We start from the raw sequence: 15,449 nt of genomic DNA, 5'->3' as shown, positions 1-15,449 counted from the left end.
AGTGTGTAAAGACGTTCATTTGATCTCATAAAAGACACGCCTCGCACGGAAATGGCGATGAGGTGAAGCCCACAGCGACCGCGCTCAACAGCTCTCTCACCGGCAGATTTCGCCCGCGCGGCAGACCGCACTTTCATCGCGCGTTCTCGCCGGACGGACGTTAGCCGGCAGGCCGCGAGGGCAGCTGGTTCGGCGGCTGATCTGGGGTAGACGCGTCTACCGCGGTCTACCAAGTCTACCGGTAGACTGGGGTCGTAGGTTCATTACGGTCTACCGGTAGACTGCGGTAGACTCGTCTACCAAACGGTCTACCGTCACCCGGTCTACCGGTAGATGGTAGACGGGCCACCCCTCACACGGTACAATTAGGCAAGGCAGCTGCGCAGGTGATGGTCCTGTTTGCAGAGAAAGGAGTCAAGGAAGGCCAAGAAATCACATGGTCATATGGGGACTCATACAGGAGCCACCGCGGCTTTCGCGAGATACTGCGAAAAGATAGACGTGACGAAGGAGGAGCTAGCGTGGAACTTTGGATGCATATCGGCAAGCCAAAATAACGAGCCAGAGGCTGTCCTGGTGCGTGAGCTAATCCTTAGCAACAAACAGTAAACGACTGTACCAGCATAGTCGAGCCGCGTTGGTGAAGCCGTCTGTCTCGAGAGTCAGGTCTCGGGCATTGCCGTGTTCCAACTTCCTCGTCGCCACGCTCGCAGCCTGCCCCACAGCTCGTTTGTTGTTGTCACAGCTCCCAAATAGTCGCTGTCGCACCCCTAGAAATCAACGCCGAATTCCACCCTATCACCCCCCTATGGGTGTCTAGGGCGATCGGCACGGGGTGGAGACGGTGGCGGAGGGTAGACGGGCGGGGCTGTGGGGCATGTGCGGGCGATGGGCGGGGTGGGTGGCGAGGGCGACGGGGCTCCCTCGAGTCGATGGGCGAGGGTAGCGGGGAGGTTATGTGGCAGGGTGGCCACGAGGGCGGAAGAGGGTGTCGGGCGGTCGTGTGGGTCGGCGGAGGTGGCGCTGGCAGCGGCGGCGTGGTCGGCGGCGATGGCGGGCGGTATTCTGGGTGTGGAAGGGTCTCGCATGCTTTCGTCGCTGCCTGTCTGGTGGCTGCAGAGTCGTTCCCATGAATGCTTAGAGCCGTCTGGGTTGTTGCCTGTTCTCCTCAGCCTTAAGGTCTGAGTAGGCCTGGTCTATGGCTGCTGTGAAGCTGTCGTTCAGGGTAGAGTTCCCCTGTTGGTCGATGCTAATAATTGAGGCGAATTTTTTCCTGTTGAGTGTTGTCTTCTGAGACCACTTCCCTGCCACTTCCGTGAGGGACGTGTGCAGGCGGTGTGTGTACTGGAGTCGGATCTTGCCGCCATATCGTCTGACCGCGCTTCGGAAGGAGGTGAGGGCCCTGTAGTAGACTCGCTGCCATATGAACATGAAGCCCTTGTCGACGTTGGCGAAGTCGTGATAGAAGATGTTGAAGGCGTGGCGGATGAAGGCGCAGGCCGCTTCGGGGAGCAACGTGTCGTAGTTCTCTTGGTTAAAGATAATGGCTCTATGTGTCTGCGGGCGTACTGGGCCCTCCAGGACATCTCGGCAGAATGTTAGGCACTTTTTCCACAGTGGCTTACAGTGCATACACTCGACTAGGTGTAGCATGCTCTCCTCGGCCACTCCACAGAGGCGGCACTTTTTGTCTTCTAGGTGGGCCGGGTTGCGATTGCGGACGTTGAGGGCCCTGTGAACATACTTCCTCCACTGTCTCTCCTCGGTGGCGTCTGAGAGCTCGGTTCCGAAGGAGCCAAAGACGAGGTCGAAATTAACGTCGAATCTAATACCGTGAGTCGTCGACTTCCAATTCTCGATACAGTTGTGGGTCGGACATCTTTGGTGATCTTGGAGGTGAGGTGATCCGTAATATTGTGGATTGTGAGATCGGAGAGCTTGCGGTGTTTGCCGTTTTCTGGTCCCTTTTGCCCTTTCATTCGCCATCCCAAGTTTCTCGGGTAGACTCGGTGGAAGCGATCATGTGGCCCGTCGGGTCGATAGTGTTGCCAGTTCGGTGGGGCCTGTTCGATGTGTCTAGCCAGAGCTCATGGTATGTGATCGTCGGTGCTTGGCCTTGTGGCGGGCTGTCAACTTCTGCGTACGCGTAGCTGATCTCGTGGGTGTCATAGTTGATGACGGCGACTATTTGTTTTGTGAGGTCGCTCTCAGGCGGGGCCTCGGCGGCCTCCCAGAGATTCATTTCTCGTCTGTTGCCCCGAAGACTCTATCTAGGTCGTCCATCATGCGGTCTTCCATCTCATCGGGGGCGAGGTCTGTGAAGAAATCCTTCCACTCGTTCTCATCGAAGGGGGTGCCTTCTCGGTCTATGAGGTCGAAGAAGTATGCAGTCTCCATCTCGTCCGTCCACAGCTCGACTCTCGCTTGCGGGAGATCTATCTGGAATCTCCAGTTATTCCATAGCGGCTCGGCTTGGATGTGGTGGCCGAGGAGGGAGCGGTTCTGTTTTATTTGGAGCTGCTGAAAGGCGACAAGGCATCGCTGTAGGTAGGGCGCGGTGCTGGGTATCTTGTTGACTGTCAATTCGTCCCAGGTTCTTTTGGCTTCGCAACTCTAGTACGGATCTGCCAAGGACGTCGTCGCTGAGCCAGTGAGATCTGCCACTTGCTTCCATGGAGCCTTCCTGGGGCACCAACTCCCACCTGAACACTGCGGTTTTTAGGGATTTTTTAGCGGGCGCGACGCGTTTTACTACTGTTCCTTTTTACCCATCTCACAGTAGAGAGGTGTCCGTTTTTATTTATTTTATTTACTACAAAAGAGAACAGCGCTTGGCGCGCAGCAGCCGGTGCAGCTTCTAGAGCGCATTGATTGCGCCCATCAAATTGACGCGCTTGCCTCCGAAGTGCAGCTCCGAGAGCGTCGCCTCGAAGTCGGCCTGCAACTTCTTGACCTTCGCGACCGCCGCCGCATACCGCGGGCGCGCCTCGGAGAGCTCAAGGCGCAGCTCCGCCTGCCGCGTGGCGAGGCTGCCCGCAAGCGCGCCCATCTTGCGCGCCGAGTCGAGCTGCTGCCGCAGCGACGCCTCCTGCCGTTCGAGGTACTTCGGCTCACCGAGCAGCAGCAAATGGCGCGTGTGCTCGCCCTCGAGTTCGGCACGCGCGCGCCGCACGCAGTCGCGCCGCGCCTACGCGCCCGCTCCGAGAAGGTGCCGAGAAGGTGCCGAGAAGGGTCCGAGAGGGAGCGCGCCCAACGCTGCCGCGCCGCGCCTCAATCTGCGCGCCGTCGAGCTCTAGGAAAGGTCTGGGAAAGGTCTGGGAAAGATCTAGGAGAGGTCTAGGCGCCGCACCTCGATCTCCGCGCCGTCGAGCTGTAGCGCCGGCGGAAGCCCCTCGCTCGACGGCGCCTGAGGACATGTCTAGGAGAGGTCTAGGAGAGGTCTAGGAGAGGTCTAGGAGAGGCCTAGGAGAGGTCTAGGAGAGGCCTAGGAGAGGCCTAGGAGAGGCCTAGGAGAGGCCTAGGAGAGGTCTAGGAGAGGTCTAGGAGAGGTCTAGGAGAGGCCTAGGAGAGGCCTAGGAGAGGTCTAGGAGAGGCCTAGGAGAGGTCTAGGAGAGGTCTAGGAGAGGCCTAGGAGAGGCCTAGGAGAGGCCTAGGAGAGGCCTAGGAGAGGCCTAGGAGAGGTCTAGGAGAGGCCTAGGAGAGGTCTAGGAGAGGTCTAGGAGAGGTCTAGGAGAGGTCTAGGAGAGGCCTAGGAGAGGCCTAGGAGAGGTCTAGGAGAGGTCTAGGAGAGGTCTAGGAGAGGTCTAGGAGAGGTCTAGGAGAGGTCTAGGAGAGGTCTAGGAGAGGTCTAGGAGAGGTCCAGGAGAGGCCGCCTCTGCCCGCTGGCTCAGGAAGCCATCGAGCTCGTGGAGGTCGTCGAGCAGCTCATCGCGCAGCGCCTATTTGATTTCATTGGGTTTGGGTACCGGGTCGGTAGGGTGGAGGTCTTCGCGCAGCGCATCACGCAGCGCCTGTGGACATGTCCCAGCCATGTGAGGGACGCGTCATGGAGGCGTCGGTCGGCCGTCCAGACAGGCAGCAGCGCTGTCGTGCGGCGCCTCAACCTCAAACGTCTCGAACAGCGTCGGCTCGCCGCCGCCGCCGCCGCCGCCGCCCGCGTCGCCGCCGCCCGCAACCTCGATCTCGAAGCCGCCCGCCTCGACTGTCCAGTCCACCTCCGCGCCGCCCGCGCCGCCCTCGCCGCCCTCGCCCGCCTCGATGCCCCAATCGACTCCGCCGCCGCCGCCGCCGCCGCCGCCGCCGCCGCCCGCCTCGACCTCGATCGCCCAATCGACGCCGCCGCCGCTCTCCCCACCGCCGTCCGCGCCGCCCTCCGCCGCCTCGGTTCCCTCCTCGCCCCCCCAGTCGACCCCGCCCTCCGCGCCACCACCGCCACCGCCGCCGCCGTTTGCGCCGCCGCCGCCGCCGCCGTTTGCGCCGCCGCCGCCGCCCGCCGCCGCCTCGGCCTCGGCCGACGCCAGAGCCGACGACGCATCAAGGGCTTGCACTTTGCGCAACCGCGCCAGACTAGTCGCTGCAACCTCATCCGCGTCCGCCACCGCCGCCGGCGCCGCAGTGCCGCCGCCCGCCGCGGCGCCGCCGCCAGCCCCCTCGCCGCCCGTTGCCCCCTTCGCCTTGCCCTTTGCCTTGGCCGCCTAGGCAGCGTTCTCTTTTTGTGTTGATGTGCATGTGCATGCAGGATTCGAGCTGTCCGGGGGGAAGGGTAGGGGTCCAATGCCGGGTTTGGGGTAGGGGGGTAGGGGGTAAGGGCTCAGCGGCGAGGCCCGACGGAGGGTAGGGGGGTAGGGGGTGCCGGTGTGAGGTGCTTGTGAATTACGTTACTGTGAAGTCCGCAGGGCAACGCCACCTCTTGAGCTGCCGTCTGTGAGGCTCTCGTGTCGAGCGGTCCGGGGCCCACCTCTCCCCCCCTCTCCCCCCCTCTCCCCCCCTCTCCCCCCCTCTCCCCACATCTCCCCTGTGATCTTTTGTGTCCGGCGGTCCGGGACCCAGCGACTCGCCCGGCGACAGCGTGTGTGGCCTCGTGTCGGCTCCCGAGCCAGTCGCGCGCGCAGCGTGTGTGCGCGCGCGTGGGCCCCGTCCTCGATGCCAGGAGGCGTGTAGCACGGACAGGAAGGGTGTGTGTGCGCGTGTGTGTCGGCCGTCCTCCGTGCTAGCAGGTGTGGGGAGATGTGGGGAGATGTGGTGTGTCTCACGGGCTGGCGGACTGCCTTGCCAGCCCTGTCCGCGCCGTCCGCCGTCACGTCGGGTGGCGCCGCCTTGGCGCCGACGTCGGCGCCGAGCCTGGCGGCGGCCTAGCACCATACCTCCACAGTCTCGAACCCAGTGTGGGTTCAGTCCCATGGGTGGTGCGGTAGCCGCTCCTCGAGGCAGTGGCGGACGTACGCGAGGTAGTACTCGACCGCCCCACCCATCTCCTCGCTCTGGCAGAGCGCCGCGACGCGCGCGAACCTGGTGTCGACGCGACAGGCGTGGGGTCTGAGACGGTGCGCAAACGTCGGCCCATCGCCCGTGCTGCGGGGAGATATGGGGAGATATGGGGAGATATGGGGACAGACATCGAGCTGCAAGGGAGGGACGCGGTATTGTGCAGAGTGCTCGTCGGAGCCCGTGCTGCGGGGAGATATGGGGAGATATGGGGAGATATGGGGAGATATGGGGAGATATGGGGAGATATGGGGAGATATGGGGAGATATGGGGAGATGTGGGGAGATAGGGGGAGATATGGGGAGATATGGTATTGTGCAGACTGCTCGTCGGAGAACACGGGTGTGCATGCGGCATCTGGGCATCCGAGCGTCGCGCGCAGCAGCGAGCGCGACTCGCGCAGCCGCCGCCCGATCTCCTCGCGGGAGCAGTCGGTGCCGAGGCCCTTCTTGTCGCACGCAGCGACGTAGCGCTCCTCGGCCGCCGCCGCCAGCCGCTCGTACTCGCCCTGCCGCCGCACAAGCTCCGACAGCTCCTTCTCGGCGCGCGCCGCCTCCTTCTTCAGCGCGGGCAGCTCGTACCCGACGGCTTGCGCCATCGCCGAGGCGGCGTCGGCGAGGTGGATCGAGCCCGCCTCGAAGCGGCGGACGATGTCCGCCCACTGCGCCGTGTGCGCGTTCGAGTACCCGCCGAAGAGCGTCTTCTCGCCCAGCCCGGCGTCGAGCAGCGCCTGCATCACCGCCTTGGCGTCGAAGTACGTGAGCGACGCCCGCTCTGTCCCCGGCGGCACGAGCTGCGCGACCGCCGGCGCCTCGGCCGGCCGCTCGGCGGCGAGCGCAGCGGCGAGGCGGGCGTGCACGGTGCGCAAGCTCTTGGTGTAGCTGGCGCCGACAATCCGGCGCTCCAGCAGCCACTCGGTCGTGCGGTCGAAGGGAATATCGACCACCTCCATGCGGCCTGGCGCCCTCGCGAGTAGGCTGCACACCCACGCTCTTGGAGCAGGAGCCCCGCCCCACGAGTCCCCGAAAACCCCTTCGCGGAGATGGGTCCTCGGAGAGGGTACCCTCAGTGAGTTTAAGGTCGGCGCGTCGGACGCCAGGGGCGACCCCAAACGATCCGCGACTCGGGAGATCAGGTGAGATCACATCACACATGAAAGTTGGAAGTGTCTTGTCTCAGATCGATCGAGCCGTCGGTGGACTCGAGTCGTCGAGTGGCGGCGGCGGTGGGCGGTGCGAACCTGCACCTGGCGCTTTTGTCTTCGTCTTGGGAAGGCACACAGTAGGGGGCTCGCACAAGCAGGAATCGCACACGCGCGCTACCCGCTACACCCGGTCCACGCTCGCCCCGCCGCACAGGATCGCGCGCATCTGAAGATTCAAGCATGCTCAAACAGAGCGACGCCGCCCGGTGCGGCCGCGTGCTCTCCGAGCGAGTGCTGGGGGAAGTTGGTGCGGCACACGGGGCAGGTGATGCCCCGCTTGGCCTCGCCGGGCTTGTTGTGCAGCCGGTCCAGCACGCTCTCCGTCGGCACAAGCCGCTTGAGGCAGTCGGTGCACAGGAAGTGGGCGCACGGCAGCTGCGACGGGTTCTGGGCGAAGTCGCGCTCCTCGTGGCAAATCGGGCAGGTGAACGTGCGCCCAGCCATGTTGACGCACAGCCGGACCATGTCGTTCTTCTTGCAGCAGCGCGCCCAGTGGTTCGGCACCATCGTGGCCGTCTCGTTGATGCAGAGCCACGGCAGCGCGGCGAGCTCGTCGATGTTGGTCGCGTGCATATTCGACGCGGGGCCGTAAAACTCGCGATGCGCCAGGAAAAAGGGAGCGGTCTCCGGCGTGCTCTGCACAAAGAGGATGACGTCCGAGGCGGCTGCGGACTCGTCGCGGACGGCGGCGGCCTTCGCGGCGAGCTCGCCGTCCTCTTCCTCGACCATGGAGGCCATGGAGGCCACAGTCGAGACGAGCCCGAGATCGTGCATCATGTGGAGAAGCTGGACGACGTCGCTGACCGCCGCCACGAGCGGCGTCCAGTCGAGGACGACGCGCTTCGAGCCCGCCTGGCGCAGCTCGGCCTGCAGTGCTGCGGCAAACTCGGCGGAGGTGCAGTTGAAGTCGTGCGGAAAGGCGGCCTTCTCCGTGTCGACGGCGACGACGTTGCGCATCTGGCAGGAGATCAGCTTGCCCGTGCCGTCGAGGCGCACGCTGTAGCGCCGTTTGCCGTCCGGATTCCATTGGACGACGCGTCCGTTCTGCCCGTTGAGCCGAGGGGCGCCCTTGAGGCCTTGCAGGCAGCAGCGGCCACCTGCCGTCGGCGCCTCGGCCTCGGGCCGTGGCGAGGTGACGACCGAGCTCGCCACCTCCTCGACCAGCGTCGCCAGGTCCGCCCCTCGCAGCGCAAGCCGGATGAGCCTGAAGAGCGCCGCGCCGCGTTCCCGCACTTCCTTCCTGCGGAGCCTGCTCGAGGTCGCGTCGAGCTCGTCCTTGAGTTGGCGCGCCGCCTGCGCTTCGCTGATGTCGCCCGACGCAATGCGATCGGTGAGCGCGTCCACAGAGGACTCCAGATTGCTCTCGATGGCTCTCTGAACGAGCTGATCAAAGTCGCAGCAGGCGTCGAGGATGGCCACCACCTCCGCGCGCCCCTGCGCCGAGGCCCACGCGCGCGCCGTCTGCTTGGACGAGGTGGGCGCGCTCGGCAGCTTGAAGGGCGTCGACACGTCGGCCTTCGCCTCGAGCAGGAGCTTGACGATCGAGGGTGCGACTCGCGTGTTGCCCGCGCACGCCGCCGCCAGCGGCGTGAACCCCTCGTGCAAGGTCTGCGCATTGACGCTCGCGCCGTGCGAGAGCAGCGCGTGCAACACAGCCGCGCCGCGGCCCCACTCGACCGCCGCCATGAAGGAGGTGTACCCCGAGCTGTCCCTGCGATCGATCTCGAGCTGCCCAGTGGAGGCGAGGGCGCCGATGCAGCGGACGCGTGCCTCGTCCGTCAAGAGCCTCGACTCCTGCATCGCCATCATCAGCGGCGGAGCGCCCTCGCCGTCGGGGCAGTTCACGTCCGCGCGGTGCTCGAGGAGGACGGCGACGTTTGAGTGGATGCAGCTGCTGCACGCGAGGTGGAGGGCCACCGCGCCGCCCGGCGTGCGCGCGTTCGCGTCGGCTCGGCTCTCGAGCAGCGCCCGGAGCACCTCGGGCATTCCCTCGATGTTGGACGGGTCGTGCGATCCGTTGGGGTCCTTCTTGCGCATCATTCCGCCGGCAAAGGCGAGGAGGTGCGTCGTCGGCCCCGAAGCCGCCTGGTTTGCCGGCGTGGGGAATGGGTGCATCAGGTCAAAGTCGCGCCGGCGGATGAGGTCGCACGCCCAGAGGATGGAGCAGCCGGTGTTATTGAGCAGCGCCCACACCTCAGAGGGTCGCACGGGAGTGGCGGCCGTCCGGGCCGCAGGAGAAGCGGCGGCGGCGGCGGCGGCGGCGAGCGCTCCTCCGTCGTCCGTCACGTCCACCGCGGCGTCGTCGCCAGCCGGTGCCACGTTGGCGGGCTTGAGAGCAATGTCCTTGCCGCTATGCAGCGCGGTTGAGTACCGGCCCGTCGTCCGATCGAACTCGAGGACGGTGGCGAGCTGACCGTTGAGCTCGGGCTTCGCCTGCAGTCCGAGCAGGGTGACGCGTGTTCCGGGCGCGAGGACAGCCGAGGGCGCGTCGACGAGCGGCTTCGCGAGCAGCGCGACGGTCGCGCGATGGCCGCCTTGGCCCGCCATGTCGCTCGGCGTCATGTCGTCACACGCGACGACCGTCGCGTCCGCGCCGGCTGAGAGAAGCAGCCGCACAATGGCCTCGTGCCCGCCGGCCGCCGCGACGCCGAGGGGCGTCGCGCCGGAGGAGAAGCGCGCGTCGACGGTCGCGTGCGCGCGAATGAGGATGCGGCACGCGTCCACGTGGCCATTCTGCGCCGCCTTGAAGAGCGCGGTCGCGCCATTCGTCTTGCACAGGGCATGGTCGGCGCCGTGGTCGAGGAGGAAACGAGCCTCGGCCATCTCGCCATCTTGGCACGCGAGCATGAGCTCGGTGCAGCCGTCGGGATCGCGCTTCAAAGCGTTGATGTCCGCCCGCGCCTCAATGAGGAGATGAGCAGCGTCCAAAAAGGACGGCCGAGCAATGCTGCGCTGGAAGGCAAAGCATTGGTCGAGTGCCGTCGTCTCGCCCAACATGGGGTAGTTCACCTTGCTATTGGGATCGGCGTGCGCGTCGAGCAACAGCTTCACGCACTGAAGCGAGCCAGATTGCGTTGCGATCATCAGTAGCGGCAGCGTCGATTGCGGCGTTCCGGCATTCTGGCCCATGTACTGGAAGCGCATCTGAAAGGGCGCGAGAGCATTGGGCGAGACGCCGCCTTGCAGCTTGGACGTCAGTACTGTCTCGTCGTTGGCCGCCGCTGCGAGCGAGGCCACCTGTTCGTCGGCTCTTGATGCGGGCATGCGAAGGGTGCGGAGAGAGGCGATGGAAGGCCGGCAAGTGCGGGGGCCGTCGCGTTGGCACAGGTTCCGCGGCGCGTGCGTTGCATCACGGGAGAAACTGTGAATTCATGTATACCAATTTTTTTGTCTTAGATCCGTGTTTTTTTGGTCTTTGCGGTACATCTCTCCGCTCGCCACCTCACGCTCCGCCGTCCGGCCATGGATGGTCCGATGGAGCTCGCCGAGCTCCATCGGACCATCCAACTCCGGTCACCGAGTCTGAACGCGCTCAGCCTCAGGAGGTACCAAACCGCGCGAATTCTGCACGCCTCGCTGCACCGCTGGCTTGACTGAATCAGGCAGCAGCAGGCTGCTGCTGCTGCCACAGCAGCAGTCTGCTGCGGCCCTAATACGCAAGTTGATGACTAGCAGCACTGCCGGGGGCATTCGAGCCGCCACAGCCGGTGTGCGGCTGTGCACTGCCACCTGCCCGCGGCTACGCACAATGTGCGCTCGCATTGGATGAGCCCTGCTGATGGACCTGCATCGCCTAGCTGCACGAGAGCAATGCCGCAGGCAGTGGCCGTGGCATACACTGCGAGCACACTTGGTGCAGCTGCGAGGTGCAGCAAGAGCACGTCGTTCCTGCCTCTGATGCCACTCTCGCGGCTTGCAGCGCGTCACTCGCGCATGCTCTCCAGGAGCTATGGCGGTCGCGTGTGTGGGGCTGTAGCCTGTGTTTGGCCGGTTCTGACCCGTTTACTATCAGTATCATGTCCGGGCCACAAAAAGTCGCACACGGGTAGCGGCTCAGGGGCCCAGTAAGTCGCGGAATCGCCAAATGTCACAACCTGCGCCACCCAGGGCTGGACCTAGTCGTGGACACTGGGGACACTGCCACAGACTGATCTCTAAACGGCACAAACACCGCAAGTGTGCCGTTTCCACACAGAAGGTGGCTCATGTCATGCTGCCGCCACCGACGGCTGCCACCTCAGCCTTAAGCCCCACACGTTGGCTGCTCAGCCGAGGTAGGGACGCCCTTCTCACAGCCCCGGCGCCCATTTCTCGACCTTCTTGGGCAGCAGCTGGTTCGACTGGTCCTCTCCGTGGCCTAGGCAACCGGTCTCGCCCTCGCCCCAGGTAAAGACAGCGCCGTCGGCGGCGCGAGCGAGGCTGTGGCGGCGTCCGGCCGACACAGCGACGACGCGCCGCCCCGCCAAAGCGCCGACCTTCTTTGGCGGTAGCTGGTCCTGCTGATTGCCGTGGCCCAGCATGCCAAAGGCTCCACTGCCCCAGCTCCAGACAGCGCCGTCGACGGTGATGGCGAGGCAGTGAGCCCCTCCAACCGACACGGCGACGGCGCGCTGGCCAGCCAAAGCCTCGATCTTCTTCGGCAGCAGCTGGTCCTGCTGGTCGCCGTGGCCTAGCATGCCATTGGATCCAGAGCCCCAGCTCCAGACGGCGCCGTCGGCGATGATGGCGAAGCTGTGATGGGCTCCAGCCGACACAGCGACGACGCGCCGCCCCGCGAAGGCCTCGACCTTCTTGGGAAGCAGCTGGTCCTGCTGGTTGCCGTGGCCCAACCTGCCAGAGGCTCCCAAGCCCCAGCTCCAGACAGCGCCGTCGGCGGTGAGGGCGAGGCTGTGGAAGAGTCCAGCCGACACAGCAACGACGCGCTGGCCAGCAAAGGCTTCGACCTTCTTCGGCAGCAGCTGGTTCTGCTCGTTGCCGTGGCCCAGCACGCCACAGGCTCCCCAGCCCCAGCTCCAAACGGAGCCGTCGCCGGTGATGGCGAGGCTGTGGTTGCTTCCGCCCGAAACAGTGACGACGCGCCGGCCAGCCAAGGTCTCGACCTTCTTGGGCAGCAGCTGGCGCTGCAGGTCGCCGTGGCCCAGCTTGCCTAGCGCTCCATCGCCCCAGCTCCAGACGGCGCCGCTGCTGGTGATGGCGAGACTGTGGAGTCCTCCAGCCGCTACGCTCACGGCGCGCTCACCGCCCAGCGTGGAGGGGAGGCGCGTCGGCGTGATGAGCCGCGTCACGCCCTCGCCGTGGCCAAGGATGCCTGGGATGTGATCCGGCGGGCAGCCGCACGACGAGAGCCGCCCCTCGCCGTCGATGAAGAAGCTATGCTGATGGCCTGCCGCCGCCCTCGCCGGCGGGTTGGACTCGCACAGCAGCGCAGAATAGCACAGCCACCGCACGGCGCAGGGCTCGCCCTCGGGCTGCGCCGGCAGCTCGAAGCCGCGCTCTTGCGCCCACAAGCGGATGCCCTGCTCCGCGAGCGAGGAGTGAAAGAGCAGCGAGACGGCCGCGGCGCGAGCGATGTCGACGGGGCTGCGGCAGTGAGAGAGGACGCGCTCGAGGAGCTCCCTGGGGAGGTCGAGGAGGCGGGCGGGCGGCGGCGCGTCTGGCGAGGGCGCGGCGGCGGCGGCGGAGGCGAGGCGGCGCGAGCTGCGGCGCGGCGGGGTGGACATCGCGAAAAAAGAAAAAATTCTGGTAAGAAAACATGCGCGCCCCCTTTCCAGCTTCACACAAAAACAGCTTCACGCAGAGTTGGCTTTTGTTCCTCATCCAAAAATTCTTTCGTAGTCGGCTCCGGTGGTTTGCTCTGTGTGATAGTGCTAGCACGCGCCAGTCCGCACCTGTGTCTAGCCTGTCTGCTGTGAGTTGGGTTTGTTAAATTCTTTTGCGTTGTTAAATTCTTTGTAGTTGGGTACGGACTAGGGGCAAGAGCCCGCGACGCGCGAGGCGCGCCGGGGCACAAGCCCTCAGTCGACCTCAGGCTCAGCCCGCTTTCCGCCCGTTGCCCGGCATCGCGAGCGCGCGCTAGGTCGGCTCGGTCGATGCAAAGCACTGTCGACTTGACCGACACGTGGTGCTGCGGCGCCACGCCCTTGCTATTCTCCATTGTCAACGGCCCAGCGGAAACCCTCGCAAAGCTCGACCGCGACTATCCGTCGCTGGCAAAAATGGCGGCCGACCCGCACACAGCTCAACCCGGCTCAGACCTTTGTCAGCTGCTGCCTCGGGCTGCCATGGCCCGATTCGTGCAATCTCGGCACGGTGAATTGGTTCTCGCACCGGTCGCCGCTATGCGCGCTGTGCCCCGCCGCCGTCTGTCTGGGCTACATGAAGTGCTGCTTTGGGTTCACCGAGCTGTCGCTGCTGGAGAGCGGAGACGAGGTCTTCATCGAGATGCTCCAGCGAGGCGTGGCACCGGAAGAGTGCCCGGAGCGGCTAAAGGGCCTCTACAAAACCTCGCCAACGAGGTGCTAGTCACGTGGGGGGGCACTTGGAGCACTTGGAGTGCAGTCATCAACCGCACATCCAGGGCCGGGGAGCGGCAGCAATGACTGCGCTTGGCATGCAGGGTGGCACGGTCGCCGCGGACGCCGATCAGGCCGGCGAGGCGCAGCGGCCGCAGGTGGAGCCGCAGCCGCAGCGCAAGCAGCGCCGCCGCCGCATGTCGCACAACATGCAGTTCAAGCTCAAGCTAGTGAAGCTAGCCCTGGCTAGGCCTCCGGGCCATCGCATCAAACCAGTCTGCCGCGAGTTCCCTCAAGTGGAGCCGGTGACCCCGACCCCGCCCCGCACTTGCCCACTTGCCCCCTCCGCGCTTCCCAAGTGGCTAACGTGTATACGAGCCCTGCCATAGGTTCAGCTGCGTAAATGGATTCGAGCGTTCGAGGAGCAGGCGCGGCAGTCGATGGGGGAGTGCGACAAGACGATCCCCACGGCATCAGCGGTGCCGATCGCGCAGCCCGTGCCGTGTGTGCCAGTCGCGGTGCCTGCCACTCTACGGCATTGCTGTCCGCCTGCACATCTGCTCTATGGCATGGTGCCCCTGCCGGTGCTTTCACCGACGCCCACATTCACTGGCGCAGCAACCCTCGCGGTGCACCCCTTCGCTGGCCCCATCTTCGCCGCCCCTCCCTGTGCCGCGCCTGCCATCACCGCCAATGTTGTTGGGGCTGCCGCTCTCTTTCCTGCGTTGCCGTCCCCAGCGACCGCCTATGTGGAGGCGGTGCAGGGCACCCCAGCGCCGGGAAACAGTGATTCGGAGGCTGCGGAGAATCTCCTGCGCATATCAGAGGGCCATCTGTGCATGTGCCTGAGACCGAGCTGAAGACCGACCGCGAGGGCTGCCTCGTGCCGCTGCCGGAGAGCCTGAGAGTCAATACACATCTAGTGCTTGGCATGCATGTGTACAATTTCAATGACCGTCCTGCGGCCGGCGCGCTCCATGTCGAGATTTTGAGGCAGGGGGCCAGCGTGCTGGGATAGTAGTTGTAGCTAGCTAGAGTACATGTGTGCTTGTGGCGCTCGAGGCTCGACCTCGAGCACTCGAGAGCAACGTTCATCTTAGGGGGGGTTTAGGAGATTGGAGATCTAGCCGGTAACCCGATGCCGAGCGTCCGGCCAACTGGGTGCGCTCCTTAGCTCCCCGGTCCTGGACGTGAGGTTGATAACTGCACTCCAAGTGCTCCATAGGGTTACCTTAGCACGTGACGCACCTTCGCAAGATCATATGTATACGCCACACAGCTCAGATAGAGACAGGGGAGAGACACTCTACGCGCTACGGCTCCTCAAGGTGCCCGCGGACGCCAACGTGTGCCTCTGACTACACGGCAAACAAAAACTCTCTACTCGAGTACACGGCTATTAGTATTACGCGCGGGGTCCTCACGTGTGTCGTTGAAAAAAGAATTTTACAAGAGAACTCCCTCGCACGACACTGGGTACGGGACTGGCGCGCACTGGCACTAACACAGGTACACCAGTGTGAAAAAAGAATTTGAAAAGGCTAGTTCCATTTCTCGCGGTTGTAAAATTCTCGCGGTAGCCAGATGACAACCTCTCCTACTAGCATCATCGGCCATGGCCGCAGGGAGCGCGGGGGAGGGCGCTAGGAGCAACACGGAGCTCCGTTGGACGTTTTCAAGATTAGCGTGTCAGAGTGAATTGGAACTAGCCAAAAAGAAATCATGATTTCGGACGTTTCGCGCGGGGCAGAGGGACCTCAAGGAGAAGGTGTCGCTCTACCACGAGGACTTTGAGCGGGAGAAGGCTTCCATTTTTGACATCGCGTCCGACATGACGAGGCAGTACAAGGGCATGCAGGCAGCTTGGCTCGCTAGCCCCGTCACCCACCGCGCCGTCACCGTCCGCTTCGCGGCGTGCGAAACGCTCGCGTCTCCGCGTTTCCCTGCGCCGCCACCAGGGGGACGCTTGCGCCCTGCCCCCTGGCCTGACGCGCGACAGATGGCGCGCTCCGGCACGGACCGACGGAGCAGCGACCGCCCGGGCAGTCGCTGCTCCGCCCGCGCACCGCTGCCGCCGTCGCCGCCGCCGCTCCGCCCTTTCCATCAGTGTGTCTCGTGTGTGAGAGTGCACTGTCTGTCACGCCTGTACCTGCGAGCTGCGTCTCTCCTCCGAGGCTCAGGCTGTCCTCTCACTCTGAGATATATCTGTCTCACATATCGTCTGAAGAGTCAAGTATACCTCACGAGA

The 15,449-nt window shown here is 64.6% G+C and overlaps 3 protein-coding genes across 3 annotated transcripts; all 3 read right to left on the bottom strand.

Annotated features, from left to right (window-relative positions):
- Positions 1-1,137: 1,137 nt before the first annotated feature.
- Positions 1,138-2,242, bottom strand: EMIHUDRAFT_239702 (hypothetical protein; the record flags this gene model as incomplete). The annotated part of the gene is made up of 2 exons (XM_005775797.1): positions 1,138-1,825; positions 2,007-2,242. The coding sequence occupies 2 exons, from the start codon at positions 2,240-2,242 to the stop codon at positions 1,138-1,140; spliced, it is 924 nt and encodes a 307-aa protein (XP_005775854.1).
- Positions 2,243-2,808: 566 nt separating this feature from the next.
- On the bottom strand, positions 2,809-6,437 carry EMIHUDRAFT_458026 (hypothetical protein; the record flags this gene model as incomplete). The annotated part of the gene is made up of 5 exons (XM_005775796.1): positions 2,809-3,187; positions 3,350-3,406; positions 5,253-5,351; positions 5,421-5,508; positions 5,809-6,437. 5 exons carry the CDS (start codon positions 6,435-6,437, stop codon positions 2,858-2,860), a joined length of 1,203 nt encoding a protein of 400 aa, XP_005775853.1. The 3' UTR covers positions 2,809-2,857.
- A 2,775-nt stretch (positions 6,438-9,212) lies between these two features.
- On the bottom strand, positions 9,213-9,512 carry EMIHUDRAFT_74433 (hypothetical protein; the record flags this gene model as incomplete). The annotated part of the gene is made up of 1 exon (XM_005775795.1): positions 9,213-9,512. A coding segment is annotated over one exon (300 nt), but the record flags the coding sequence as incomplete, so codon positions are not given.
- Positions 9,513-15,449: the final 5,937 nt, after the last annotated feature.

Source organism: Emiliania huxleyi (assembly GCF_000372725.1).
Source record: "Emiliania huxleyi CCMP1516 unplaced genomic scaffold EMIHUscaffold_293, whole genome shotgun sequence".
Lineage (NCBI taxonomy): Eukaryota > Haptophyta > Isochrysidales > Noelaerhabdaceae > Emiliania > Emiliania huxleyi.
Note: the sequence above shows the minus strand (reverse complement) of the source record. Positions and strands in the feature narration are given on the sequence as shown.